The following is a 27,369-nucleotide window of genomic DNA, read 5'->3' as shown; positions in this document are numbered from 1 at the left end:
TTGAAAAATTTCCACTCACTGATTATACGCTAGTCACATGTTTGACGTGGTTCTAAAGGCAGCCAGGGCCGAAATACTGTCTTTCTCAAAATAATTGGCGCAGATCCTCTGATTTGTATACGCAAACTATAACTATATTTCGCCTAGTAGCCTTAAACGCAAATTCAGGTTTTCATAGAAAATTGAATATACGGACTATAAGCCCTTGCATAGTGAGCATATGACATGGAAAACAGTAATATCACATTTATTGAAGGCGAAAACATGATCTTGTGTGAAGCGGATAACTCTACCCCTACAGGGTCCTACATGCAAAATGAGGAGACTATGATGGAAAAACCAAGTCAACCGATGGATATCGAGGAGGAAGGCGGAAATGACGATGACGTTCTGGTACCGTTGGAACTTTGATGGATATTGATATGGTGGGACCAGACCACACGCTATCCACAGAAACGGCTTCACCCATAGCAATCGTCGAAAGCTCAACAGAAAGGCACCAATCACGAAAGATAAGAGGGCCATATAGACGATACACTGGACATCAGATTGAACAATTATTTAGTTACGTGATTGAACAGGGTAAGACTGCCAAGGAAGCTGCGCTCTTGACTGGAATTAACGTTAGGACAGCGCAACACTACATCAGAACATACAATGACGATGACGAACGACGTTTACCGATAAGCGGTACAAAGCCAGGAGCTGGTCGTTAGCCTAAGTTGACAGACGACCATTCGCAATTTCTTATATGTTATGCCGATGAGCACCCGACAGCTATATTGTTGGATATTAGAAGAGCACTCTGTGCGGCGTTTCCAGAAGTATCTATATCAATATCCGCGTTGCATAGACACTTGGTTGAAAAATGTAAGTTGACTCTCAAAAAACTGGAAAAAATACCTGCTGCAAGAAATAGCGAGCGTGTGCTCAAGTTACGAAAGGAAAGAATTGAGGAGTGGGAGGCCATTTCAGAGCTGAATTTTGCCAAGAACTGCGTGTTCATCGAGGAGTCTGGATTCAATCTCTATACTCAACGAAATTATGGTCGTTCTCGAAGAGGAACACCTGCCAAGGGGATAGCGCCAACAGCCAAAGGTGTGACAATAACGATCTTGGGAGCGATATCGCAAGCTGGTGTGATAGATATATCTCTAAAGAAACCACAAGCCGTGTCAGCTTCGAAGAAGAGAAAAGTAAATTATTCAACTGCGAGAGTGATTAGTGGTCGGCGGATTGGAACTAGAACCGAGAATTTTCTTGCATATATATCTAACGTGATGGATGTACTTGATAGAAACGGTATGAAGGGACAGTATCTAGTGATGGACAATGCGCCTATACATACTCCAGGCAAGGTACGCGAGTTAGTGGAAGGTCGAGGCTACAAGTGCTTATATCTTCCACCGTATTCGCCCTTCTTGAACCCCACAGAAGAATTTTGTGAAAAGTAAAGGCTGGTGTCAGACGAAATGCCTTGACTGCTGAAGATCGACTGACTGACTGACCGCATATGCGAAGCTGTCCGAAATGCAACTCAAACAGACAGCCAAGTATGAATTATCCATGCCGGACCATACCTTCTGAGGTGTGAATTGGAAGAGACGAGACCTCGTCATCCTATCATCATTATATTTCCAGTTTCCATTGTTGACAACAAAATATAAGAGGCACTCTACGACAGTAAAGGGGTCCAGCCAAAGACGATTGAAGCTGTATTGTTCAATTAGTCGACCTACTAAATAGAATGCATTTAATTGATGATTTATTTCAGCGGTTTTACACTTTTCATTTATAGACATAGTTGAACTCTACTGTTCATTCATGCGTGTTTTCATTAATACATATAGCATACATGTGGCCTCTTAATCTTTTATGTTTCAGTTGTGGATTAAGACTGTGGTTATCTCATATTACCACAGGACGCGATTACAAGTAGTTTAGGCTTCACGTTTGCTGTCGACTGATATGTTGATGTGGCACTTTTACCTCCATTTTTGTTGTCTTGTTGTCAATTGAAAAACGTAGTATAAGATTTGAAAAAAAAACTTTCTCTTGCGCCTCTTTGCTTTTCTCTCCTTGCTTCATCTTTGACACCTACCAAAACCTTCAAAAGAGAAAACGAACAAGCACCATAGCATGTGAGTAAAGAACTACAATAGTTCCGGCCATAAGATTACTAAGCTAACCATACGTAAAGGCCAAAGCGAAAAACCATTCGCACTGGTGTTCTAAGTATCTTGAAACCCGAGTATCAACATCTTCAAAAGGTCTTCCAAGAAACTGCTGTTGTAGCATCGTTCTTGCGTCGTCAAGCTTCTCTTCTTATCAACACATATCTGAACCAAGATGATGCTCACTTGCCTGAGGACAACTTGCAAAGTTTCTACGAATATGCGCAAGGTCTATTCTTGACTGGATTTCGACCATATCAAAGTGCTTTGACTCGAGAGAAATTGGCATTGAAGAGAGTATTCGAAACAGTATTTGCTCCATCGTTCGCTAGTTCAGAAAACCCGGATGGCATTGGAAAACCTACTTCTACAATCTGCCCATCTCAAATGAGAGGATTCAATGCCAGGCAAATGATCGCCAACCAGAAGGCTCAAATATATACTCATTTTCACAAGTATCAGTATGCAACCATTAAAGCTCAAGTGGACCAGCACATTACCGAGGAGCTATCAGACTCTGAAAAGCGGAATGTGATCAAAAAGATTTCATTTTTCATATCTCAACGTATCAATCAGTTAGTGTTTGTTACAGATCTGGACCGATATCAATCATACGCCAACGCTCACTCAGGAGTCATTACCGATCAGTTGTGGGACGAAGCCATCTCAATACCTGTTCAGGCAGTCCCCACTACGTCTGAGGCTGATGGCACAGATATTGAAACTCGGGGGCAAGAAGAAGAAGAAGAAGAAAATACACGCTTGGATGACAATGAATCTGATGAAAGTGACTCTGATGAAGACGATGTCATCACTGAAGCGGAGCAGCGGGTGGCAACAGCTGGAGAGAGGTTAGCCAGGCAGCATATAGAAAACGATGCATTGTCGGGTATCATCACGTCACATAGACGATCGTTGGGGTTCCTCCTTCTTGTCACTTCTACACGAGACAGGAGAAAACATCGACTGAATAGGCGACTGCTGAAGGAAAAAAAGTCTATTGCTGCCATCATAAATTACATGAAATTTTTACGAATTGAGCGAGCACTATTGAATTGCCGGCGTTTCCAATTATTTCCCGAATACAAGATGGTAACCAAATACTTCAAGCTGGATGAAGTCATTCTCAAGCACCTTTGTCGACCGCAAGTAGCTACAGTGTTCGGAGTAGATACCAAAGGCAACATACCCTCAGAACAACAAGGCATATGGGAAGAAGTATTCCACTTTGACAAGATTGGCATCAGGTATGCAGTATAATATTTTATTATAATATATATTGGTGCAAAGTCTTACGAAATATTCTTTCTGTAGCAACATGACAGAACATGTTAGCATTGCCACTGATGGCTATGGCTGTTGTGTGACCATTGGCGGGGGCCGTAGCCCACCAGCTGAACCTGACGATGATGATGAGAGCAGTGCTGGAGAAGGAACATCAAGTGCCGTTCCTCGAAAACGCAAAAGGAAGCAAAGGAAGAAGCGGCGTAAGAATGAAAAAAAGGACATTTCCAGCACCACCAAAGGAAATTTTCCGCTGGAAATGGTAACCCCAGAAAGCCTTTCTGTTATCCTGGCTACCGCCAACCTTATCGGTGTGGATCCAGGAATGAAATCCCTTGTAACAGCGGTACGATCTGACAATCCAACAGACAATGTCCAGTTGACTTCAGGTATTTGGGAGTTGTAGGAATATAAGTTATATTATTCGTGATGAGCATTTTAATAATGCGTACACTTCATACTTTAGGCTATTGGAAGAACGCCAGACTGACATCTGCTTTCGAAAGGAAAGAACAAGGCGTCCGAGAGCGCTCTCAAGTTCTTGAACCGCTGGTTCAGTTGTCAACTTTACGTCGCGACAATTATGATGAATGGGTCATCTATGTTCACCAGTACTATGCTAATTTCGAAATACTTCATTCATGGTCACAACTGCCATTCTATCGCAGATGGCGGCGTAGTAGAGAGATAAGGATTGAGAGCGCTATGGCTGGCATGAAAAACGCAATTCTTAGCTCAAACTCAAGACTTCCATCAATAAAACCTGTGGCAGCAACTGGTCCAGCAATTGAAAGACCAATCTATCAAGAACAAGATGTACCAAAGGTCGTTGCATGGGGCAGCGGCAACTTCGGCAACAGGAAAGGATCCCCTCCCATGCCAAACAAAGGCTTGTCTAAGTACGTGGCTCGATTTTGTCATGTTATCAAGGTGCCAGAATTTAGAACTAGTATAACCTGCCCCTGCGACAATCGCACCGTTGAACACCATGTCTCAAGGCATGCTATCGTTTGTGATCACTTCAAGCGCAAGAAGTATACAAATAGGTTGGATGGGAAGCATTGGACAAAACGCTCAAAATGGTGTTGCCAAAGGTAAAAGATTAGAGTTTTAATCCAATTATGATTCGAATTTCGTTCTAATTATACTTTGTATGGACTGCTGCCATAGAGAGGATGGTAACTTTGAATATCTACACCCTTTCCGAGAATGTCCAGATTTGCGAGAAGAGTTGAATCTCCGCGTTATTCGCCACCGGGTGTGCCCCCACTGCGCTGAGCAATACGCAAACAGTTCCCTTCGCAACGATGAGCTTCTGTGGACCCAGTATCTTGCCAATATCTGCCAACGTCGAATTTTCGATCATCTACCGTTATGGCATAAAGATGTGATGGCTGCATTTAACATGCGCCGCATCGTTCATCACTACGCAACAACTGGTGCTCGTCCAGCGTGGAACTTGCCAGATAGGCACAGGGTGCTTTGAAAGCCCCATGCGTTCGTAACGAACGATACTCGAAAGAGGCAAGTAAAAAGTATCTAAAGTATCTAAAGTATCTAACGCAAAGTATCTAACGCAATATCTAACGCAAAATGATCATTCTATCTAACGCAAATTATCATTCCATCTTCCGTAAATTTGTGATCAATAAACAGTACTGTCGGCTTGATACTGTCGGCTTGTCAATGTCCTCATGTCACGACTGCACCATACTCTCCTTCGCAGCATTCGAGGCTCAATTACTTCAGACATACGCATTGAGAGAAAAACTCAACCTCAAAGTTGACGAGTGGTATGATCACCTATGTTTCTTTCTCGAATTTAAAAGACAAGTGTGGTTTCCTGTCTTCAAGAACACTCGAGATCAAGTGAATCAGCTCACTTCAGCCATCAAATGCCTGTTAATGAATTTATTCTGTTGACAATGGTTACGAATGTAATGGTGTGTAAAGTACTTTTCCTGCATAACGGTTTTTTCGCAATCTGTCATACAGGTGTGTGCTCCTGCACGCACATATGGGCAAGGAAAGGTACTAAGGTCTTTCGGGCTTCCTTACGAATGAGGGTCGCGCATTATATATGTACCTTGACGAAGCAGTGAAGCATCTTTTTGCAAGCGAGGAGGCTTTATTTATCAATATCTGCCAAGCTGCAAAACTTTTCAAGGAAAAGGACAACTTTACGAGGTGGGCGGAACGAACGTTATGTGCCTTCGAAGTGCAAATATCACTGAAAATGTAACATATGTGCCTCGACAGTTTAGCGTAATAACAATAACGCAGCAATAAATTTATGTTTTCCCTCGGAATATATTCAAAGGGCAAAAGTCTCTATTTAGCATGCTTCGTGGAAATATAATGAGATAGCATACCCAGTGGCTCCTGATCCATAAGCTCATATGATAGATATCATTGTGAACGCTGTCTTGCTCATGATCTGAAAAACGCTGATATTTCATGTCATTCAGACTGCAGAAAAAAGTTCATAGGTGAGGAAAAAGAGTGTCTCATGGTAGAACTTGACCGAAGTATTCGATATATACTAAGTCATCGAATGCCATTTTCTATAACTCTGCTTGGACATATCGCTAACATTCTTTGATTCCTTGGATGGTACCACATAATGAAAATATAGTGAAGTAATTGGCCTTACTAGAGACTTTTGAGGTCGAGACTAAATCTCAATTTGTTCACGCCATTGACTACTAGGTCGATACGAGCTGTTACCAGAAAGCTCGTTGAAATAAAAACGAGGCGTACGACATATGAAAAAAATTTTTTTTACCATTTAAAAAAATACATGCTCTTTTTAATAATACTATGCAGATTACGAACACACGGTTGGTGAAAGTATCATTTTAGTAGCAAATATTCAAAATGTAACAATTTTAGTGCTACAAAATATAATGTACAATATTTTTCGGAAATTAAAAATCGGGGTTGTGACGCAGTGGTTAGCGTGTCCGCTTTGCATGCGGGAAGCCGCGCGTTCGAATCGCGCCTACTCCATTGATGAATTTTTTTTTATTCGCTCAGTTATCTCTACACAGAGATTTCGCTTGTTTTTGCTTCTCATGCCCATTCCCAACCTTTTTTCTCTATCATACAGGCCCGACAACAAGGTATTACTTTTAAATGCGGCACGTTTTTATTCATTTGTAAGAGATGTTTTTTAAAATATATCTATGAGCGTTCATTTCCGACAATTATTGGAAGGTACGACGGGCGACTGGCCCTGCGGTACCTTCAGCTTCACCTACCTACTTAATGCGACATAGCTCTGAATATGTTCTCTATGGTCAGATCGCTCAAAGTCCTTCCTTTTGCCACTTTACTCACGGCTCCTGCTCGACCCGTCTCCAGTCATACGTGTGATTCAATACATTTCGTTCGATGCCGTCATATCTGTGCAGACTGACCAAAGCGTATTTTGTATCGCATTTACTCTTTCTTGAAAATAAAGATAGCATTGTAACCTTCATTATTCTGTGTATTGCACTTGCTCTAGTTCAGCACGACGTCTTCTCCAAGTAGGACCATATCTCTGAATGACCCACAGTAGCAGGCTCGAAAACATTAAGACTAAACCAATGGCTAAAAACATGTACTGCACCCCGATTCCAGCGATACCAGGCTCTATAGCAGCTGTCACTGCAGCTCTGTAGAAAATATCGTAAGCGTTAGTTACGAATAGGGTACTTTCTTTTTGGCGAACGAAGCGCATTAGCCTACCCAAGTAAACATCTGACGATATTATTCGAAGCGGCGATGGATGCTGTGTGCTTTGGATACAGGTCCACCAACAAGGTATGAAACACATTGAAAATTGATGTTGCTGAGTAACCAACTGTAACAATGAAAAATGATACAAGTTAGGTTTAGAAGGGTCATACCACATCGTATAGGAACACACTTACAGATGAATTGGAACACCAGAACGACGGCTAGCGGCGCCTTTATATAAACCATGAATCCAAATAAAATCAACGTAACTGGAGGTTGAATAAAATTCAGTATTCAAATTTAAAACTGCAATCATTTAATCAAGCTTACCATCAAAGATGAAATGTGGGAATAAGATTGTGCGTAAACGAGCCTTGTATATTGGAAAGTCAAGATCAAGATTTCCTCTTTTCAGCACCTTTGGATCATATCCGTGCTGTTCAGCTATAATGCGGAAATCTCTATCCAGTATCTTTCCTTCCAGCAAGCTTCCAAAAATGCAACCTATTCCAGTGGGAATGTAGCAAAGACCGGCATGAAGTTCATTGAGGTTGTAGCTCGTTTCCAGTAATCTGGAATATGCAGCAAGCATAGCGTAAAACACTGAATAAGACATGCCATTGTAGATCAAGCATAGTCCAATGTCCTGTTGGAAAGCATAAGTCAATGGCGTCAGTATATTGGGGAATTGCCTGAATCGTTTTGTATCAGCAGTACTGGCTTTATCGGTGCCTTTGAAGCGCTTATATAGCCATTGCGTTGGGGTTGGATTTGCGTATCCGGTGCCATTGCCTACCAGCGATCTTAGAGTTTCACGTAGCAGAAATACAATGGAGAGCAATAGAACTCCTGCCAGTACAGTCAAAATCCAAAAGATCCATCGCCACCCGAGTGAGTTAGTCTTAAAATGAACATGTCAGCTTTACTTTATGGCAGTTAGGCTGAAACACAGCATGCAAAGCCCCATTGAAAGAAACACTTACTACGATCCCTCCCAATACAGGGCCAAACACAAAGGCTAATTGAGGACCAGACGTATAAATCCCAAAAAACGTGCCACGTCTGTAATAGGTTTTAGAGAAAGGATGCAGTAGAAAGCTTTGAAGCAACAGTCGCTAAAAACATACTCTGTGGGGTTTGCAATGTCTCCGATGCATCCAGCACCTACAGAAAACGATACAAATTAAGTGATTCGTAACATGAATAGCATGTATGAATGCGATCGTACCTAGCGCAATGACTGGACCTGAACCAAAAGCTTGCAACATACGGAGAACAAGTACGGATGCGTAATTTGGAGCCACGGCTAGCGCAATATTGGACGCTAGATACACTGTGGTTGTTGCAAGATATACCGGGCGTCTACCCCACAGGTCAGCCAGAGGTGCCCAAAAGGATGGAGACAAGCCTTGAAACACCTGAGAAAAAATTAAGATTGCGCTTTAAAAACCAATTTGTCGCATGTCAGTTAAAGTAATGAAGCTGAGATTACCATATAAAGTGAAATGGTAAGGTTGATCAGTTCTGGGGTGGTGTGGAGATCCTGTAATAGGTTGAATCAGTGATACTGATATGTAGTCTTGATGCAGATCAAATAGACATACATTTTGCACCACTCCCAAGGCAGGAAAATAAATGTTGGCCGAAAGTGTGGAAAGAAATCCAGCAGTTGCAACAATTGCTAAGATGCTATATCTTTGACCTACACTGAAAGCGCTATACACCTCAGCATCGTTTGTATCAATTCGGGATATGGGGCCGGCATCGCTACTACTTGGGTTTTCGAGGTCAGTAGTTTGAGCATTAGCCATAAATTTGTAGAGGGTTTAGATGTTTCTTCTTTTTTGAACTTGTTTGATACTCCAAAAACCATATGTGAGCATTACATAATTTATATTTAATCATCTGGCTAGCATCAAGGTTTGTCTATGACTCAGCTCTCGTCCTTTTTTGGCGGAGATCATACTGCTTTAAAGTTGCGGTGCGTGATCGATGAGCTATCATTATCAGGGATCAATCGACCGAAATTAGCAGTTATGGTGCGTCAAAAGTAGTAAGTGAAGGTAATCGTATTAAATATAATCTTTCATCAAGATTATCGAAAGATCAAATGATAGTGAGTAGCTACTTGTTGCGATATTGTGCTTGTGTCGAAAAATCATTAATCATAAGGTGGCAGTTAACTTGGCTTAATGAATAGTACATGTCGCCAAAATTTGATCCAATACGTCTGTATGTCATCAATGCCATTCCTAAAGGTATCTGACAACTCGCGCAGCAATGTTGAGTTGTAAAAGTCAAAGTAATGGAATTAAAAGACTTCTCTAAAAATTTATCGTCTAAAAAGGAAACAAGTGACAATAAGGGTAGTAACGTATGGAGCATTGCTATGGAGTTACAAGGTGCGAAGTTACCACGGTTTAAGGCGAAACTGCATCAAGAGGAAGAGAAGGGCTGATGAAACAAGTCGCATTCCTTTGGCTATTCTCTAGATTATATACGCTTAGAATGTTCACAACAGATCTTATTTCCAACAAATGTTTTCATCTTTCATACATGTCAATTGGTATGGACTAACATCATAGTTCGATTGGACCATTAACAAGGAAGCCGCACTCAAATATTTTTTTTTCACGTGGATGAGACAGGGAAACGAAAATGATACGAAAACGCATTATACAACCTCAGCTCGGGATCGGCAGGAAGCGGCTCAGTGGCAGGGAACAAGGGGAGGTACGGAGGGATGAAGAACGAATACGAGTAACATTGCCGTGAGAACTGCTTTCATCTTCAGTGAAGAAAGTGTGGATACGGAACACAATGCCTTTTGGCATAGAAGGAAAATGGAAGAAGGGACTGAAATGCAAGTTCAATCTTCGGTATTTCTTCCAAACAGAAAGGTCATTCAACTCTTTGCTCTATGATACTTTATCAGTTTGAATTCCTTCTATGAGATGTTCGTCTTGTCTTCATTTCATTTCCGTGCTGACTTTTATGACAGGCGTGGTATTCTCGGGGAACGATTCTCCACAGTGAATCATTTAAGGAAATATTTCAGGTTCGAATAACATTAGTGCTTTATGACACCAATGTTATAACGGACAATACAAAGTCGGATACTAACCTTAAGTATTGAAATGTGGTGCTATCCGCCTTTTCAACTTGTTTAAGAAGACATATACAAGGCTGAATATGCATGCCAACCTTGAGCTGCTGTTGCTCAGCCATTTCTACACTGACAGAATTTTGGATCATTGTTTAAAAAGTCACAAACCTGCATCTAAAGCAAATGCAGTTACTTTCACTACAGCTCAATGTCGATAGAGGTACACGATTTATCTTCATAATGTTCTTACTATAGTCTTTAATTATATTCATTCTTGCCTTTCCTCCATTACCACATGCTTTGCATTGAATTAGCCTGAAGTTCCATACGATTTAGACGACGAGATTGCCGACAGCTGGCGTGATCCAGATGTTCTACGAGACGATATCATCGGTCGAGCTCGGACTCAATTGAGCATTACCCCAGGCTTAGAAGTATCTAGCCCGAGCAACGACCAAAATTATGACAGCTACATAGAAAATATCGACGCTCCTGATCGGTTTCCAGATGATTATTGGGTGGTAAGTAACTCAGTGGAGGATTTGTACTATTTACAAAACGTAGACAAGTATTGAATCACCTTTTGAAGTTACCAGCAAACAGAACCCTTCGAGATTTACTGGGAAACGACCGCAAAGCACGATTTGCTCGTCTTCGTGAGGAGACAACGGCGTATGTCGAATACAATGACGCGAAGGGTGTAAGTATACATGCGGTTTCTATGACGCCATAGACACATGGTACTAAGCATCATCTTTGACAATGTAGCAAATAGATATTTGGGGAGACTCAATTGCTATTCAAAAGGCAAAAGATCAACTAAATATGCTTGCCACTAATCTACACGAGGTAAAATAAGGGTGCTTTACGATCAGCCTAGAATGCTAGCTAATTAACTTTACTATTGAAAGAACGAGATGAATTCGAGAAGACGAAGAAAAGGGTGGGCTCGTCCCGAGCGACCTCTTACTGAGCGAGAGCAGAGACGGGTAGAACGACATGAAAAGCGACTTTTAGAGGAGAGGGTTTATCAGCAACATCCGACAGGCACGCAACCATATAGCGGCGTCTTCATGATCCCTGATAGGAATATGCCTATCATGAAGTATCTCGGAGATAAAGAAGTCTATTTAAATAGTCTCAGAGCAGAGTGTAAATGCTACATGTGGTACGACAAGGATGCTAATGTAAGTACATGCATACAAGGAGAAATCGAGGCACATGTGTGTTGACTTGAATGAATTCGAAAGGCTATACGAATGTCGAGCGATTCGCCAGAGAAGATTCTAGAAGCTGGCCGCCGTCTTCGAAATTGGTATCTCAAGTCTGTACGTAGGATCACCCCTCAACGACTACATCTGTTGCGTCAGCCGAAAGAGAAACTGCTAGTTCGTTTCAGTCGACTACCACCTGATTTTATCATCAGTGATACACTTGATCCAAGACAAGAACAGAAATTGGAGAGCAAATATAGGCTAATGGAACCTGTGAAAACTGGCGTTCCTGTGACTCTTCAAGAAAAGAACCTGATCGACTTGGATGACGACGATATGTTGCTTATGAAGAACACAGATGTTAGGAGCCTATCACCCGAGTTACAAACGTGAGTACATCGATGGTGTGTGTGAGTGATGGTGTCTTGTCAATGCTAATTAAACATTTAGGCTTGATGAGAATAATGCTCAACAGTTGCAGGATGTACTGGAAAAAGCGCTTGAAAGCATTCGGTTATTTGATTGGGAATTTGTAATGAAGATCCAGTGAGTGTAAATTCGTCCGCTATGACCTGTCTCCAACGCTAACAAGTTTCAATAGGTTTGGGCAAATATGTCTCATTGATTACCCGAATCGAACCGACCCACTGTCGCTGGAAGACCTGGCCAACAAGTATTTTCCAAATCCTAAGTTCAGATCAGGGCTGGCCCCATGGTAAGATGCATACACCATGACCACTGATGAAAAGCGCACCCTGTACTTACCATTCATTATAGCATATCTGTGGACAAAAATCACATCAACCCGTTGTTAGAGTATCTTAATCGAAACTGTCACGAATATCACGATTCTCCTAGGGTTACTTTCTCAATGGATACATTACAATACCCGACCTTTACAGTGCCAGTAAGAGATCGTCGTGACTCTCAGCCACAAAAAAGGTCTAGATGGCCAACAACTATCACTTGTACGTTCAACTCTAATGGATCCATTAATCTTTGGAACTGCCTGACCGACCACGACGACCTTGTCATTGCGAACTGTGTAAGCTTGGATAGGTATGTACATGAATAATGGTGATGCCGAGTGTCTTAGATCCACTTGTTCGTGGAGTGGTGTTTCTTCTGCCAGCCCATTCAGAGGTGCATCTATGTATTTTTTTCTTACACTAATATGCCTTCACAGTGACTATTCTTGGGAACTTAAGTTACAATCGTCCAGAAGACTCCCGTCCGATATTGATACACCACAGGGCCAATTGGCGACAAATTCAAAACTTGGGTTAGTGATCAAGTAGAATATATCGATTGCATTTCAGTGACATCTGTTCTAATGACTTATTCAAAATGGTAGAAGTGACAATAGTTTGGTATATCCTGTTATCCGAGATGTAGAGGTACAGAAAGTCACAAAGAAGACAAAGTGGCTGTATGGATGGGGCGACTGGGTGGTCGAAGTTGGCAGAGACGAGGTTTGGGTTAGACAGCAGCTTGCGCAGCAAGAAAATGGAGTTCATTGCGACTTGTCTTTGCTGGAGCCGATTAGAACGGTTTGGAAAGTAGCTATATACCATGTGAGTCACAGATTATGGCAAACGACTTTTTGTTATCGTCCATCAAGCTGATAGCTTTACGCCTTTTCTTAAAACAGGAAAACTGGCATCATAGACTTGCACAAAATTTGACGCTGAAGATCGGAGAGGCACCAAATTGGAAAGTTGCAGATTTTCTGTCAAAAGATGGAGAGGATACCCGCGTCATGCTTGCTACTGCCCGTGCTTTCATTGACATATTGAATAATGAAGTTCCACTGTATTGGAAGACCGATGGCAACCTTTTCACCAAAATTCCACTGCTTTTCTAACTTTTTTTCCTCTGTAATAAACTCTATTGAATAAGGGCATCTCACTGTAACTGTAGAGAAAATAATGTATTGCATGGAACGCTTTTGCTCATCCTGTGGTTTAACTTCCTCATTACCTACCGACGGAGCTTGTAATCTTGTAATTGATAGACACTTTTCAGACTGAGGATAGAGCGCCAGACTACCATACTGAAAAGTAAAAGCAAAGCTAAAATAAGCTACTTGCTTATAGATAAAAAATTGAAGTCGTGCGTTATGAAAATGCAATGTGTTAGGAAGACCAAGGGGACGTTTTTGAAATCCAAAACCAAAAAAAAAAAAATCAACATTGGAGTAGGCGCGATTCGAACGCGCGGCTTCCCGCATGCAAAGCGGACACGCTAACCACTGCGTCACAACCCCATTTTTTAAAATTTTTCATTTTCTTTATTGAGGTCCGCTAAAGCAAATCTATTTTTTGCTAATCTGATCAAGAAAGTCAAAGCTGCAATGCTAGCTTGCTTATTTTTGGACTGAAGACGGTTATAACAGCAATTTTGACTATAAAATTGCAAATGGTAGGGTTAGTTAGGTACTTGAGCGCTATATGATGACATTGTGGTCTCAAACAGGATTTGGATTTGACCCATCTAGCTGTTACTTGCCTTTTTATCACAGATTACGAAGGGTTATATCATTAAAGGCATAACAGGTAACTTTTTATGGGATGGTATAGTCATGTAGATTTATTGCCTTGCGAATAACGAGTTGATTGTTTCTCATTCCTGTTTAATCCAAGCTCTAATGTACATAACTTAAAAAATCATAAAGGCGCTCTCTAATTACATCTTTTTTGCTTTAAAAGAGTAAACAACACTCGTAATGACTCACATCCTCTCATACTAAAATCCATACACACTCACAAACAACCAAAAAGAATACATTATTCAGGCACGACCATTATCTAGTCGATCCTGTAGTTTAGTGGCACTGAAAATAACATAAGGGAATGGTAATCTACAGTTTCGATTTAAAACAAGCCAACAACCTGGCCATCCTCATCAAGATCTACATCAAAGAAACATGGTCTAGTGGGCAACCCTGGCATAGTCTGCATAGCGCCCAAGAGTGGGTACAGGAACCCTGCGCCAACGGAGGCTCTGATATCGCGAATGGGTACGGTGAAACCAGTTGGGACACCCTTGAGGTTAGCATCATGAGAGAAAGAGTACTGGGTCTTGGCCATACAGATTGGCAAGTCCCCAAAGCCTTGTGCGGTGTATGTTTCAATCTTCTTCTTGGCAAGATCACTGAGTTCAATTCCGTCAGCACCGTAGATCTTTTTACAGATTTGCTCAATCTTGGCTTCAATGGGTTGTTCAAGATCGTACAAGAAGTTGAATTGCTTTTCACGATCACAAGCCTTGATAACAGCCTCACCAAGATCGATAGCACCAGCACCACCCTTTGCCCAATGGTTACAAGCGATAGCATCGTTAGCACCAGCTTCAAGAGCCTTGGCACGGATCAAGTCCAATTCAGCTTGTGTGTCAGAGCTAACAAATGGCAGAGATGAGTTAAAAAATAAAGTCCATAGGTTGACAGTACCAAAGTACAGGTACTTACGTGAATCGATTGATGGCAACAACAACGGAAACACCAAACTTCTTTGCATTTTCCACATGCTTCATCAAGTTTGCGCAACCCTTCTCCAAGAATTCGAGGTTTTCTTCAGTGTAAGCATCTGGCAAAGGCTTTCCAGCGACGACTTCAGGAGCGCCTCCATGCATCTTGAGGGCACGCACGGTAGCAACAAGAACGACAGCATCTGGGACCAAACCAGAGACTCTGCACTTGATATCAAAGAACTTTTCCATACCCATATCAGCACCGAAGCCAGCTTCTGTTACAACGTAGCCAGGTTCCATATCTCCACCGTCGGTACCTGCGAGTTTGAGAGCGATTCTATCAGCGATGACCGAAGAGTTACCGTGGGCAATGTTGGCGAAAGGACCAGCATGAACAAGGACTGGGGTTCCTTCAAGGGTTTGCATGAGATTTGGCTTGATGGCATCCTTCATCAAAACAGTCAAAGCACCACCGATACCAATATCATCAGCAGTAACGGGGTCACCGGCCTTGGAGCTAGCAACAACCATACGACCCAAACGGTCACGCATGTCCTTAAGGTCTGTGGCAAGGGCAAGAATGGCCATGACCTCACTTGCGACGGAAATATCGTAACCAGTGGAACGCTCATGTCCCTTTTCAGTAGCAGCTTGACCGATGGAGATTTTTCTCAAGAAGCGGTCATTGACATCGACAACGCGTTGCCAGGTGATGGTTTCAGGGTCGATATCGAGACGTGCGAAACGACGGATTTCATCAGCGTCGAGATCTTCAGGCTTATCCTTGTTAATGCCAAGCTTTTGGAGACGCTTGAGCATGACAGGAGCGAACGTGCGGACACCCTTTTTGGCGGGACACAATCGGTTGAACAGAGCCTTGTCCTTTTGAGTGGCTTCATGGAACATACGAGCATCAATAGCAGCGGCAAGCAAGTTGTTTGCAGCAGTGACAGCATGAATATCACCAGTCAAGTGCAAGTTGAATTCGTCCATAGGGATAACCTGGGAATAACCACCACCTGCTGCGCCTCCCTTAATACCAAAAGTAGGGCCCTGAGAAGGTTGTCTTACGCACGCGAATGCTACCTTATCAAGGTGAGCACCTAATGCTTGAACGAGACCAATGGTAGTAGTGGATTTTCCTTCGCCGAGGGGAGTAGGTGTGATACTGATTGGCATATTGGGTTAGGGTTTAGATCATACAATGAGGGTGGAGATGAGGCGTTTGGAATGCATACCCTGCAACAACAATGTATTTACCATCTTGACGGTAATCAAGGCGCTTGAGAACATCTAAACTGATCTTGGCCTTGGTCTGACCATATAGTTCGTACTGTTTTATCAAACAATGTTAGTGATTAGTTAGTATGGAAGAGATAACCCAATGTACGAAAAGAGTAAATGCGGTGGCGTTTTACCTCGTTGCCGGAGAGACCGAGTTCCTGGCAAATTTCCTGCACATTACGTGGTTCCTGAGAAACGGCGATGTCAATATCGGAAGGAACAGGCTCAACAAGCTGGAGAGGGAGAGGCTGAATAGATCTGTTGCGGCTTCGGTCAAAGAATCTTTTGGCACTGATCAATGTATTCTCTAAGAGCATGGCAACGGTCATTGGGCCGACACCTCCGGGAACAGGAGTGATGGCAGAGGCGACCTGAGATACACCATTGAAATCAACATCTCCTACCCAACGCTGACCTGCCTTCTTGGTAGCATCTGAATCCGAACAGTGTTAATATACCAGAAGTCAATAGCTAGCTAAGCAAGAAATACCCACATACCTTCAATAGCGTTCATACCAACGTCAATGACAACAGCTCCTGGCTTGACCCAGTCCTTCTGAACATATTCAGGCTTTCCAATGGCAACAACAACAATATCGGCTTCCCGGATCTGAATGTGAGAAAATCGTCACGAGTTAAAAGCAGATTCAGCATGCAAAGTCTCGTGTCGAAGCAGAAACGTACGATATCTTGGACATTCTCAGTCTTTGAATGGCACAGTGTCACAGTAGCGTCTTCAGCAGCAAGCAGGCTAGCAACAGGGGTTCCCTACATGAGAGAGAGAGAAAAATTTAGCTGGTTGGGAAAAAAATATATATGCATATCATGCTGATTATTTGTGGTACACATGCACTTACGACAATATCACTTCTACCCAAGACAACAGCACGTTTACCACGAATGTCCTTGATGCTATGCTTCAAGAGTTCAATGATGCCTCTTGGTGTGCAAGGCAAGAACAAAGGCTGACCGGATCTCTTGGCCATATTGCCAATGTTCATGGCATGGAAGCTAACATGCATGATATAAGTATCTGTAGCCGGTGCCTTTTCCGCTAATGCGATTCACTTACCCATCAACATCCTTTTGGTAATCAATAGCCTCCACAACAGCAGCTTCATCAATATGCTTTGGTAAAGGCATCTGGATGAGAATACCATGAACATCATGTCTATTGTTGAGTTCTTTGACTTTGCGAAGAAGATCAGATTGGCTAACGGATTCAGCAAGTTTTTCATGGGTGAAGAGGATACCGGTCTTTGGAAAGGTCACTTCAGTAAATCGAGTTGGGTTGACAGGGGGTATAGGGTATCAGCACTACTTACTTCGTTGGCAGCCTTTTCTTTCATTTTAACATAGAGAGAAGAGTCTTCTCGGCCACCGACTTGAACGATGGCGAGATGAGGGTTGAAGTGAGGGTACTTTTCTCTAGTTTCAGCTAGAGTAATCTTCACACGGGTGCGAACCGATCTGTTACATGGTGGCCGTGAGTAGGGGATGAGTGGTAGCTTTAGTCACAACTAGCCTACTTACTTAGCTAAAGCTTTCCCGTCAATGGGTGATGCGAGCGTCATGATGTTTCGAGATGTACGAGACAAAGGAACTAACGGAGTCAAGGCTGGTAAGCGCAACAACAAGTTCATGACAATTTTTAGCCCGCTCGGGTGTCACGGCCAGGATATACAGACAAAAAAAAAATTGAAGGGGTTTTCAACGTGTTTGAATCTCAGATGTCTCCAACATGAATACTTTTTTCCGTTCCTTGTCGATCATTAAAAATATAACGAGCAGCAACATTGCTGATCTTACAAACATCATTGTTTCCAAGCAACACACAATCTATATTGTAGTTAGGTTGACAGATCGAATCAATACGAATACAATGATCAATGTCAGCTGGCACGTTGGCTCCAAAGTTAGATTCTGTTGGCTTTCACGTTGGCCGTGCGCTCGTCGTATATTGTACAAAATGGTTTTCTCTATATCGCACATGCTTCTTCTAATGCCTCTATCATTGCTTTCATTTTACTGCTTTTCACCATCATCACCCTCCTTCCTGGTGCGATGCCATAGTCTGTGAAGGCACGTCGTGCATCGGATGACGCTTCCTTGTCAGCGTTTGTAAGTTTGAAGTCATATTGAATGTCAGCGTGTTCGGCAATAATCTCGTCTTCCGATTGAAAGTACATCAGCTCCATCTCCTGTGCTTGCTGTGATGGTAATGCGTTAAGGAATGTATCTTGAAAAGAGGCATCACCAATTTTTTTTTTCCAACTAACCTTCTTAGCCTTCTTTTTCTTGGGTGCTACTGGAGCTTCAAGCTGTTCACCTTCTTCATCGAGCGTCGATTGCACTTCCTTGTATGTCTTGGAGATGAAAACGTACCACTCAAAATCGAATCCTCCATTCTGAATGTTAGAAAAATTAGAATTAATGAATAACTGACCGACCGGACTGAGATGAATTAAACCCATTGATGTACTAACCGCTGCGTTGGTCTTCGCCATTTCTTCCATCAGCATTTTGTACATGGGAGGCATGATTTGAACTGGCATATTCAAGAATCGTTCAGAAATAACGATTGCAGCATCGTGACCTTGGTTTGGTTCTCGTGGCTGCAAGACTTGCGCAACTTGACCACGCAATGCAACATCTTTCATTGGGCACTTAGACATGAGATATTCCACTACCCCTTTGACGGAAGCGTTTTCCTACATAGCCGTTTGAAAAATGTCTTGATGAGATGCTTTCGTATAACATCATTACCCAAAGCTTTTCTTACCTTATGAACGTTGGTATTAATGACTGTCAGAAGAGCATATGGATCGGATTCTTTTCCGTCAACTTTGACGGTTGAGCCGACATTGGCTTGACTAATAATTAGATCAGAAAAGTCGGTAAGGTTCAAAAGCTCAGCATCAGCCGAGAACAGTTGGCCCAATAGTCTTTTCACAGCGTGAAAGTCGACTGGATCCACATCGAAGAAGTCGAAGTCAACGTCGACAATTTCCTGCAAGTTGCTCATGTCAATATATACCGACCGTCATTTCGGAGAAATGCTGAGCAGTGGTAACTCTTACCTCATCTTCATCCTGGGAATCGTCTGATTTGTCGACCATAGGTTCGTCTTTGGGTTCTTCAGCCTTGCGTTTGCTCATTGGATCTCGGTGTGCGTCTGTAACATAGACAGGTTTTTTTTTTTTTTTTTTCAAAGGTAAAATTTAAATTCCGACCTACATCATCACATTGCTGAGGTCATTCACCCACGCAAAGTAAAAGGCGCTCGCACCCGATCTCCTCTCGTAGCCGCATTCTTATTACACACAAAATGGTTCAATTGCTCAGCTCAGATAACGAAACTTTCACTGTTGACAAGCAGGTCGCAGAGAGATCTATCTTGATCAAAAACATGCTTGAAGGTGAGGAGTCCATTCTGCTCGGTCCAACTCCATGCGATCATCATGTTCCGCCGCGTCGAATCTCACGCTAAATATACTGAAATTGTTCCCACTAGACGTTGGCGAAAGCGACGCCCCTATTCCCCTTCCTAACGTCACAGCCAAAATCTTGAAAAAGGTACTTTTTCTATCTCACAGAGAGCTTCGTTATCGTACCAAGTATTGATGGTGGTATATCAAATGTTATCCGTACCTAGGTTATCGACTGGTGTGAGCACCACCGAAGCGACCCTGTTTCACAACAAGAAGAAGTCAACGACCGAAAGCGATTGACTGAAATCGATGAATGGGACCAAAAGTTCATGGAAGTTGATCAGGAAACCCTTTTCGAGATTATCTTGGTATGCTATTCATTCATATTGGAGGTAAAAGCGATAACAGCAACGTTGTGCTAACCGTAATGTGCTTTCAACAGGCTGCCAACTATCTCGATATCAAGCCTCTTCTCGATATTGGTTGCAAGACCGTTGCTAACATGATCAAGGGAAAGAGCCCTGAAGAAATCCGCCGAACATTCAACATTGTCAATGACTTTACTCCAGAGGTACCTTCATTGATAAAATCATTATTAATTACCCAGTCTGCATATAATGACACGTTTTCTTTTTATTTCCATTCTTTTAGGAGGAAGCTCAGATCCGAAAGGAGAATGTAAGTAGTCTGGCATGGTGTCATAGTGTTGCTATCATGACAAACCTATTAACTTCGTGTTGACTTGTCAGGAATGGGCTGAAGATCGATAAATTTTTTGATAAAGTTGTTGGATTCGCTTCTGGATATATTGCTTTGTTGCGGACCGATGTTTCCCCTCTCCCCTCCCTTGCACCATGATCTTTGTGATACAAGTATTACAGAAATGAAAACTATTCTTGAGAAAACTATCCCTTTTTGCCATTATGAGAATCACTTGCGTTTGTCAATGTTTTTGTGGCGCAAGTTTAACCATAGAATTGCGTTACACTGTAGCATAGCGACCGTCCCACAGTGATGCAGACAAAAAGTCGCACAGTCATACTTGATAGCACGATTGCAGCGTGACATCAGAGGATAACAGTAGTGATGGTCGATGGTTAAGATTTATGATAATTCTTATCACGCTGTAGAAGCATATTCGTCTAGGGAAAGGGACAGGAAAAGCGCAATAGGTGGTCATAGAGAGCCGGCCCATTATAGCGCTTGTATGGTATGATATGAAGAAGCACTATAACGCTCTAGTGTACACTCCGAATGCACGGTATCTGAATATCGGAACGACAGAGACGTAAGAATATATTGATTCACAAGCTGATGTAAAAAGCATATGTACTTAGGTCGGACGGCACATTGCGAAGAATCGCTGAACCTAAGGTTTTGTAGTACGACGCTGCATATCGCTATGGACTTACGACAACTAGTCTCATATTTGGCCAAAGGACTGAGAAGAGTGATGGAGAGCTGCGTCGACGATAACCACAACAGTACACAGTATTTCATCATCAGCTGGCTGACACCCAATCAGAAGTCATAAAACTGGCTATTGGCTTATTTCAAAGTTCCGCTCTGTCTGGGTACCTTCCCAGTTATCCTTTCTTTTCCTCTAAAGAAAAAATATCCTTTTTCGAAACCTACTGAAAAAGATATCTTATTCTGTCTTTAAGTGACCATCCAAGCTGCAAAATCAAGATCTAAAAGAGAATGGAAGATCTAAAACTGCTACGAAAACTGAAAGAAAAAGGAGCAATAGACATTTTGCATCAGCTAAAAGCGTTATTTCCTCCAGCAAACCACTTTACAGTAAGTACTTGCCGTTCAACAATAGTATGGCAACACTTCACACGATCTGATTGAAGCTTTTGTAGATCCTGCCAAATGAGCTGCTTACAGAGATATGCTTAAGGCTGGCCGAAATCTCTCCTCTTACCCTCCTAAGCTGGCAGCTCACTTGTTCTCGCCATCAGGACATGATCAAGTCGAACCCTCAAGTTTGGGAGCATGCCCTTCGTTTTCATTATCCTCAAGTCCAAGTAATAGGCCCCCATAACGCTGAGCAACAATTTATGAGAGCTTACTTATGGGCTAGTAACAAGCAATGGTCGTTTGACCTAAAGCCCAGACATATGGGAGTCTGGAACATGAATCAAGTCATGCATTTTCATCAGCAAGTTCCAAAATCCAAGTCGTTGGAGAAGTGCAGGGAAAAGCTCGATTTTCAAATCCACGAGAGTTTTGAAGTCTTTGGCCATAGTGTGGTATCCTGTGGAGTTATGCCTTACGAATACTCAGTCCCTATTCCCAACACTAGTCTTTGTGCTCATGTTTGCCGACCCTTTCGTATCCAGCACAGAAATCAAGGCGGATCAAACCGTGTTCTTAGTCTTGCCGACATGCACTCTAATACGATATTCTACCCTGGCGAACAGCATACGGATTTGATTTCTGATGTAGCGTTGGGTCAAAATACCCTAGTTACAAGCTCCGTGGATGGCAGTGTGAAGGTTTGGGATATCTGCCCTTCAACCCTAGAACCACTACAGCTTCGCCACACGTTGAATGGTCATGATGGATGGGTCAACGGTAATTGTTCGCGTCATCACTTTTTTGAATTCATGATCAAGCTCTCTCATGCCTTCAATAGCCATAGATATAGCTGGAGATACCATTGTCAGCGGAGGAGCTGATTACAAAGCTAATTTTTGGAATATCACAACTGGTAAACTTCGTAAAACGTTCAGTGCGGTTTTTGCGGTATGTATTACATGATGTCTTTATGGAACTACATCCTTTCAGATACCTAACATTGCATGCAATAGGACTTTGGGTTTGGAGTCTGCTCAGTGTGTCTAGATGGTGAGCGCAAGCTCTTTGGTTGTGGATCTGTATTCGGACCATACTACGTTTACCATACAGACGGGGATCAGCTCTTGCTTACTTTGGATGAACCATTAACCTACAGCCAGTACACTGATTTCGTGAGCTTCAAGCATCAAGAATATGCGAGCATTATTAAATTCACAAGTTCGACGATTGTCACCACTTCCAGGGTGAATGATCAAATATGCGTTTGGGATCTACAAAGTGGCCATCTCCTACATCGACTTGAAGCTGGCGGTAACATCCACGACTTTAGAATCTCACTTGACAAAGAAATACTCATGTGCAGTCTATGCAATGGCTCTATGAGGCTATGGGCAACCAAGCAAAGTAAACAGCCCTGGAAACGAAATGTTTCAAAGAAAAGAGGTACTGGACATGGTATCACCTGGGTTTACTACGGCGATGCTGACGAAGGTACGCTTTGCCTAATATGATGCAAAGCGTATGGTATGGTTAATGATCAGAATAACAGCATGCTCTATAAAAGCGTACAAGTCTTCATTCAATAAAGTGTATTTATTATATCAGAGGTCCGTATGCGGTATTTATTGGGAATGGTTTAAAAAGAACAAAGCTATTGTACACTATCTTTTTGATTACACTCTCAAAAGACTTCATCGGATGGGCCTATTGTGTATGCTAAAGTGATACTATATGGTCGTATTCGAAATGAGCTTTGGTCTATGTAAATTTGCTTGAATCAGGTTTGCCTAGCAACAGGAACACATTGTATAAAATGTCAGCCCAAGCATCTAAAGGTCCAGGTATACAATAACGCATGCAGTCTTGGCCACCAATGTGTCCATCTGGGCGCAAGTCCGTCATTTGAGCAACGTCAATAAACACTCCTCCAGCTGCTTGAACAATCTCTTTGGCAATGAGGTTCTGTCGCTTATAGTCGCCCCAATGATAAGGCAGGTCTTGCAATTCTGACTCGGTAGGCCTTACTTCCAAAGGTGCTGTAGCTGAATCACAATCGGGGTGGCCGATAGGGGTACTTCGATAGATAATGAGGTGATCCATTTGAGCACCTCGGATGATACGCATAGTATCAATAAGCTGAGTGCGGAACATATCATCGTCCACATAAGAGGCTCCACGATTCAAGATCAGGACTGGGTATTTGCCAATCACGTTGGAAGTGATCCATGGCCATTGTACAACTCGCATTTCAGGATGACCTCCTGGCACCTCAGGATTCTTACGAACTACAGACAGAATGTCGTTTCGCAAGTAACGCATCCTAACTTCGGGTTCGCTGCAGAGGGTGTGGTCTAAAAATGCAAGCACCTTTAGTATCCAAGGAAACATGATTTTGGAAAGAAAACATATAGGCTTTACCTTTGCAGTTGAGTTCACCATAGCAGACGGCGGGACCATCTCGGAATGAATCTAGCAACAGTTCATGCATCTGGAACTGGAGAATGTCGCCTACAAGCAAGATATGGCGTCTAGCCATAACATCGCACCAATTCGATTTGTCTACCGGTATCAATGGGCACTGGGATCTATCTAAAGGCGTCCAAATATATTTAAGTTCATTGCGAACTTTCCACTCGCTAGTATCGGTCTCTTTATAATCTCGCTCATATCGTTTATCACATTTTGAATACAGGGATTCTTGCAAATGGATCAAGAGCTCCCTTGGAGTCGGGTTGTAGACCCAAGATCCCTGAGTGAAGCAGTCGAGCTTGGCGTAGATAGTTTGAGCCTCTTCATGTGTCTTGACAGCCGTACCAGGAATTCCCTCAATATTGAATTGGCTGAGTACTTCGAGGGCTTCATCGCGAGCCAGCTTGCTTGCTTTCAATTCGAGTTCTATGCGATCGGCTGTGCTCAATTTGGTTTGCTTGGGGTACCAAGGCAGATTGAGTTCTTGTTCTGGCTGAGATTCTTCCTTGGTCTCGAAGTCAGGAGCTGGCATGTCTTTGACATTCTCATTTCGATCGGGCTGATGTGGAGCATTATTCGACGCAGGGGGAGTATAGGTATCCTTGAATTCCTCGGCATCGTTCACCCAGAAACTGGCGAGCAGTCGATACACTAGGAATATGAAGACGGCATAGATGATAAACCGTAGAGTCGACCGTCTTGACGTTCGCAGCTGCCGTTGGTCCATTTGCAAGCTTTGAGGTAAGTAATAGCACTGCCCCAGAAATATTTATCCCAGTTAAAAAAATTGCCATTCTAGGCACGCTTCTGTTTTCGCTTGCCCCGGTTCTCTTCATTTCACTTCATAATACTTTTTTTTTTTTTAAACAATTAAGCGATAATAAAATTACAATTTGCAATGTACAAGTGAAAGAGATCTATTACAATACAGTGACGCTGGGATTTCCATTCTGTTAACAAACAAGTTAGAATTCAGTGACAACAATCAAGCATAAAAGAGACTGCTACTTACAAATGGATGTCTCCAGCCGCATTGAAACTCATTTTTGTTATAAGAGCGCTCATCGCTAGTGGAAGTATTGTATCCAATATGATGCATGAGCAGTCGCTTACTCGATATTAAGGTATTCGTACATTCTTGACATTCAGGAAGTTCACCCAAGAGGCATTTTTGGAGAATGATATCTGGTGGTACATCAGTGTACTGCAGTAAAAGCTTGGAGGCCTTTTGCGCAATATTGGGCTTCATGATCAGACCGCTAAAGGCAGGAAGATTCCATAGTAAATAAAGAGGGCTCTAACTACCGCGTCGAAACGGAAACATTTTATCCAATACATACCTTCCACCGGTGCCTACAAATACTCCACAATGATTGGGGTATTCGACATTTGCCTTGTACACCACATTCAGGAGTTCTTGCCATTCTCTTCGTCCACAGATAGGGAAGTCATCTTCCGTCAAACAGACGTAGGCGCTATCAAACTGGTTAACAGCCAATTCAAGCGCCTGCGAAACATGAAGCCGTTGGTTGAGATCGGAGCCGTTGCCTTTGAACCACTCTAGGTACTGTTGCCCACGAACATCGCGCGCATAACTTTGTCTAACCCGATCATACTGTTCGTGCTGAGCAAAGTTGGTATACACCATGATTTTAAGTCGAGAATAGAGGGACCCTTCAGTCGGAATTGGAGGCCAATTAGCAAGGTAAGAATGTAAAGTTTGCGACAGGTAGTCCGGATCTCCACGTCTCGGGGCAGTCATGGTGACGAAGGTGATGAGATTTGGCTTTTCCGATATGGCGGCGAAATCCGCCGGCTTGACATATTCGGCACGCTTATAGTAAGAGTTGCACAATAAGAGGGCAAGGAACGTAACGACAAAGACGCTAGCACCTTTGATGAATGTGTCCAAGAGTACACGCCACCTTGGTAAACGTCGGTTGATGTCCAAGTTTCTTGATCTCACCTTGGCGTCATACTTGAGCTTCGCAGGGTAAATGTAATCTTGTTTGGTAAGGGCGTATTGAGCAAATAAAGTCGCTATAAGTCCAGAGATCAAGCCGGTGAATGACCACCAAAACACATTTCTGGTCGTGAAATTGACGAGACACATCGACAGCTGCAAAACCACCTTACGAACGGTGTACTTGCAGTTGACCTTGTCACTACCGTATAACAAGATGTATTTATCGTTGATGCTCAAAGACTGAACAACCAACAGAGAAAATAAGAAAGGTAGAAAGCCTATTGGATGGTGAGTGTTGTAAATATGTCAAGTCGCTGACTTCGAAAGATACTTACCAGAATTGGATTCATGGAGAGAATCACTAAAAAATAAAATGGGAAGGGCAAAGCCGGTAGACTTGGAAAACACATAGCCGAAGACATTTCGTAAGATAAAGGTCAGTGGAGCTATCCCAGCGAGGACACGGACGAACATTAGGGTGCCGCCTAGTACATGGGTCAAACTCTCTTCAAAAAGACCCAATAGAAGCATATTCCAAGCGAAAAAGAACAAGGAGTGTAGGTTGAAATCGAACAGAAATGGCGAGGCTATCAAGCTGATATATTCATAGCGATACAAAAGGTAGATTGGAGCAGAACTGTTGAGTTGAAGAAGGCCAATTGCGTTCAAAGTCGATATAATGGTGGAAAGAGTAATGATATACCGCGTAATGACTGGCAGTGGCCACAAACAGAGGAGCTTGTGAGATTTTTGCTTTAATTCTCCTGATTCCAATTCGTCCCCTAGTTCGCTTTCATCATTGGACTTGGAATACCGTCGAGACGAGGACTGATCCACGGTTGAGCGAGGTCTCTCGGTTTGGTAGTCGGGTCCCAAGTAGTTGGAATAGGGGTATGCTGATGATCGAAGCGGGAAAAATGGAAATGACGAAACTCTCGAGATCGAGCTCTCATTGTATGATGTGAGAGACGAGCCGTGGTTGGAAGCGGAGGTTGCAAAAGAAGCGTCTTGGTGATGGCTGGTAGTGTCTAGCGTTATGATGGGTGTTGATAAATTTTCTGATACATGATTATAAGATGATTTTCGATTTGAGTTGTTGGCACTGCCGTCTATGTTGGATAGTGAGTCTAAGTGGTTACCGAGAAAAGCCTGAGATGACGGTTTTGATCGTCTCCCATCTGAAGAAGACACCTCCTGGACAAACTGCATGGAACCAACCATTCGCAAAAGCGATTGGAATGTTGGCATATCCCGCAGTCTGAGTCTATGTGGTGATTATAGAATACAAAGGGTATTGGATGCAAAGGAATGCAAAGTGTTAAGAGGGATGTGGTATAACGATGAACTTCTGTAAAAGAAAAAATTGTGAAACTGAGACTGAAATTTTACCACTCGTCTCTAAAAATTCGTTCTTCAGGAACAAGTGTGTTCCAGGGATGGAAAC

At 42.6% G+C, this 27,369-nt stretch overlaps 9 protein-coding genes and 2 non-coding genes across 11 annotated transcripts; 5 read left to right on the top strand and 6 right to left on the bottom strand.

Moving 5' to 3' along the window:
* Nucleotides 1–264: 264 nt before the first annotated feature.
* Nucleotides 265–740, top strand: K450DRAFT_221986 (uncharacterized protein; the record flags this gene model as incomplete). Its single annotated transcript, XM_051585820.1, has 3 exons — nucleotides 265–398; nucleotides 485–582; nucleotides 629–740. The coding sequence occupies 3 exons, from the start codon at nucleotides 265–267 to the stop codon at nucleotides 685–687; spliced, it is 291 nt and encodes a 96-aa protein (XP_051448616.1). The 3' UTR covers nucleotides 688–740.
* A 3,396-nt stretch (nucleotides 741–4,136) lies between these two features.
* K450DRAFT_221982 (uncharacterized protein) lies at nucleotides 4,137–4,712 on the top strand. Its single transcript, XM_051585819.1, has 2 exons — nucleotides 4,137–4,492; nucleotides 4,633–4,712. The coding sequence occupies exons 1-2, from the start codon at nucleotides 4,164–4,166 to the stop codon at nucleotides 4,691–4,693; spliced, it is 390 nt and encodes a 129-aa protein (XP_051448615.1). The 5' UTR covers nucleotides 4,137–4,163; the 3' UTR covers nucleotides 4,694–4,712.
* Nucleotides 4,713–6,394: 1,682 nt separating this feature from the next.
* K450DRAFT_t17 lies at nucleotides 6,395–6,467 on the top strand. The gene has a single exon. It is a non-coding gene; the product is annotated as a tRNA-Ala (tRNA).
* Nucleotides 6,468–6,894: 427 nt separating this feature from the next.
* K450DRAFT_221980 (uncharacterized protein) lies at nucleotides 6,895–9,018 on the bottom strand. Its single transcript, XM_051585818.1, has 9 exons — nucleotides 8,786–9,018; nucleotides 8,674–8,724; nucleotides 8,410–8,599; nucleotides 8,309–8,345; nucleotides 8,165–8,243; nucleotides 7,512–8,082; nucleotides 7,376–7,450; nucleotides 7,191–7,305; nucleotides 6,895–7,117 (listed from the first exon to the last, which is right to left on the bottom strand). Exons 1-9 carry the CDS (start codon nucleotides 8,990–8,992, stop codon nucleotides 6,940–6,942), a joined length of 1,503 nt encoding a protein of 500 aa, XP_051448614.1. The 5' UTR covers nucleotides 8,993–9,018; the 3' UTR covers nucleotides 6,895–6,939.
* A 1,456-nt stretch (nucleotides 9,019–10,474) lies between these two features.
* On the top strand, nucleotides 10,475–13,416 carry K450DRAFT_221973 (uncharacterized protein). The gene is made up of 12 exons (XM_051585817.1): nucleotides 10,475–10,507; nucleotides 10,602–10,808; nucleotides 10,877–10,987; nucleotides 11,056–11,136; nucleotides 11,199–11,474; nucleotides 11,538–11,890; nucleotides 11,952–12,047; nucleotides 12,103–12,216; nucleotides 12,279–12,560; nucleotides 12,688–12,783; nucleotides 12,856–13,075; nucleotides 13,153–13,416. The coding sequence occupies exons 1-12, from the start codon at nucleotides 10,496–10,498 to the stop codon at nucleotides 13,363–13,365; spliced, it is 2,061 nt and encodes a 686-aa protein (XP_051448613.1). The 5' UTR covers nucleotides 10,475–10,495; the 3' UTR covers nucleotides 13,366–13,416.
* A 278-nt stretch (nucleotides 13,417–13,694) lies between these two features.
* Nucleotides 13,695–13,767, bottom strand: K450DRAFT_t14. The gene has a single exon. It is a non-coding gene; the product is annotated as a tRNA-Ala (tRNA).
* Nucleotides 13,768–14,174: 407 nt separating this feature from the next.
* Nucleotides 14,175–17,941, bottom strand: K450DRAFT_221966 (uncharacterized protein). Its single transcript, XM_051585816.1, has 10 exons — nucleotides 17,790–17,941; nucleotides 17,582–17,726; nucleotides 17,329–17,513; nucleotides 17,114–17,267; nucleotides 16,941–17,024; nucleotides 16,755–16,866; nucleotides 16,391–16,689; nucleotides 16,211–16,305; nucleotides 14,971–16,140; nucleotides 14,175–14,900 (listed from the first exon to the last, which is right to left on the bottom strand). Exons 1-10 carry the CDS (start codon nucleotides 17,897–17,899, stop codon nucleotides 14,375–14,377), a joined length of 2,880 nt encoding a protein of 959 aa, XP_051448612.1. The 5' UTR covers nucleotides 17,900–17,941; the 3' UTR covers nucleotides 14,175–14,374.
* A 32-nt stretch (nucleotides 17,942–17,973) lies between these two features.
* Nucleotides 17,974–19,432, bottom strand: K450DRAFT_204700 (uncharacterized protein). The gene is made up of 5 exons (XM_051584727.1): nucleotides 19,337–19,432; nucleotides 19,039–19,266; nucleotides 18,743–18,967; nucleotides 18,536–18,664; nucleotides 17,974–18,466 (listed from the first exon to the last, which is right to left on the bottom strand). Exons 1-5 carry the CDS (start codon nucleotides 19,412–19,414, stop codon nucleotides 18,236–18,238), a joined length of 891 nt encoding a protein of 296 aa, XP_051448611.1. The 5' UTR covers nucleotides 19,415–19,432; the 3' UTR covers nucleotides 17,974–18,235.
* Nucleotides 19,433–21,305: 1,873 nt separating this feature from the next.
* On the top strand, nucleotides 21,306–23,065 carry K450DRAFT_296928 (uncharacterized protein). The gene is made up of 4 exons (XM_051593650.1): nucleotides 21,306–21,487; nucleotides 21,553–22,267; nucleotides 22,329–22,438; nucleotides 22,504–23,065. The coding sequence occupies exons 1-4, from the start codon at nucleotides 21,389–21,391 to the stop codon at nucleotides 22,999–23,001; spliced, it is 1,422 nt and encodes a 473-aa protein (XP_051448610.1). The 5' UTR covers nucleotides 21,306–21,388; the 3' UTR covers nucleotides 23,002–23,065.
* Nucleotide 23,066: 1 nt separating this feature from the next.
* Nucleotides 23,067–24,693, bottom strand: K450DRAFT_277180 (uncharacterized protein). Its single transcript, XM_051593257.1, has 2 exons — nucleotides 23,909–24,693; nucleotides 23,067–23,841 (listed from the first exon to the last, which is right to left on the bottom strand). The coding sequence occupies exons 1-2, from the start codon at nucleotides 24,684–24,686 to the stop codon at nucleotides 23,249–23,251; spliced, it is 1,371 nt and encodes a 456-aa protein (XP_051448609.1). The 5' UTR covers nucleotides 24,687–24,693; the 3' UTR covers nucleotides 23,067–23,248.
* Nucleotides 24,694–24,780: 87 nt separating this feature from the next.
* Nucleotides 24,781–27,290, bottom strand: K450DRAFT_221955 (uncharacterized protein). Its single transcript, XM_051585815.1, has 4 exons — nucleotides 26,261–27,290; nucleotides 25,300–26,203; nucleotides 24,972–25,218; nucleotides 24,781–24,909 (listed from the first exon to the last, which is right to left on the bottom strand). The coding sequence occupies exons 1-4, from the start codon at nucleotides 27,171–27,173 to the stop codon at nucleotides 24,880–24,882; spliced, it is 2,094 nt and encodes a 697-aa protein (XP_051448608.1). The 5' UTR covers nucleotides 27,174–27,290; the 3' UTR covers nucleotides 24,781–24,879.
* Between the last annotated feature and the right edge of the window lie 79 nt (nucleotides 27,291–27,369).

The sequence above is a fragment of the Umbelopsis ramanniana genome (assembly GCF_025399195.1).
Source record: "Umbelopsis ramanniana AG unplaced genomic scaffold K450scaffold_4, whole genome shotgun sequence".
In the NCBI taxonomy this organism is placed as follows: domain Eukaryota; kingdom Fungi; phylum Mucoromycota; class Umbelopsidomycetes; order Umbelopsidales; family Umbelopsidaceae; genus Umbelopsis; species Umbelopsis ramanniana.
Note: the sequence above shows the minus strand (reverse complement) of the source record. Positions and strands in the feature narration are given on the sequence as shown.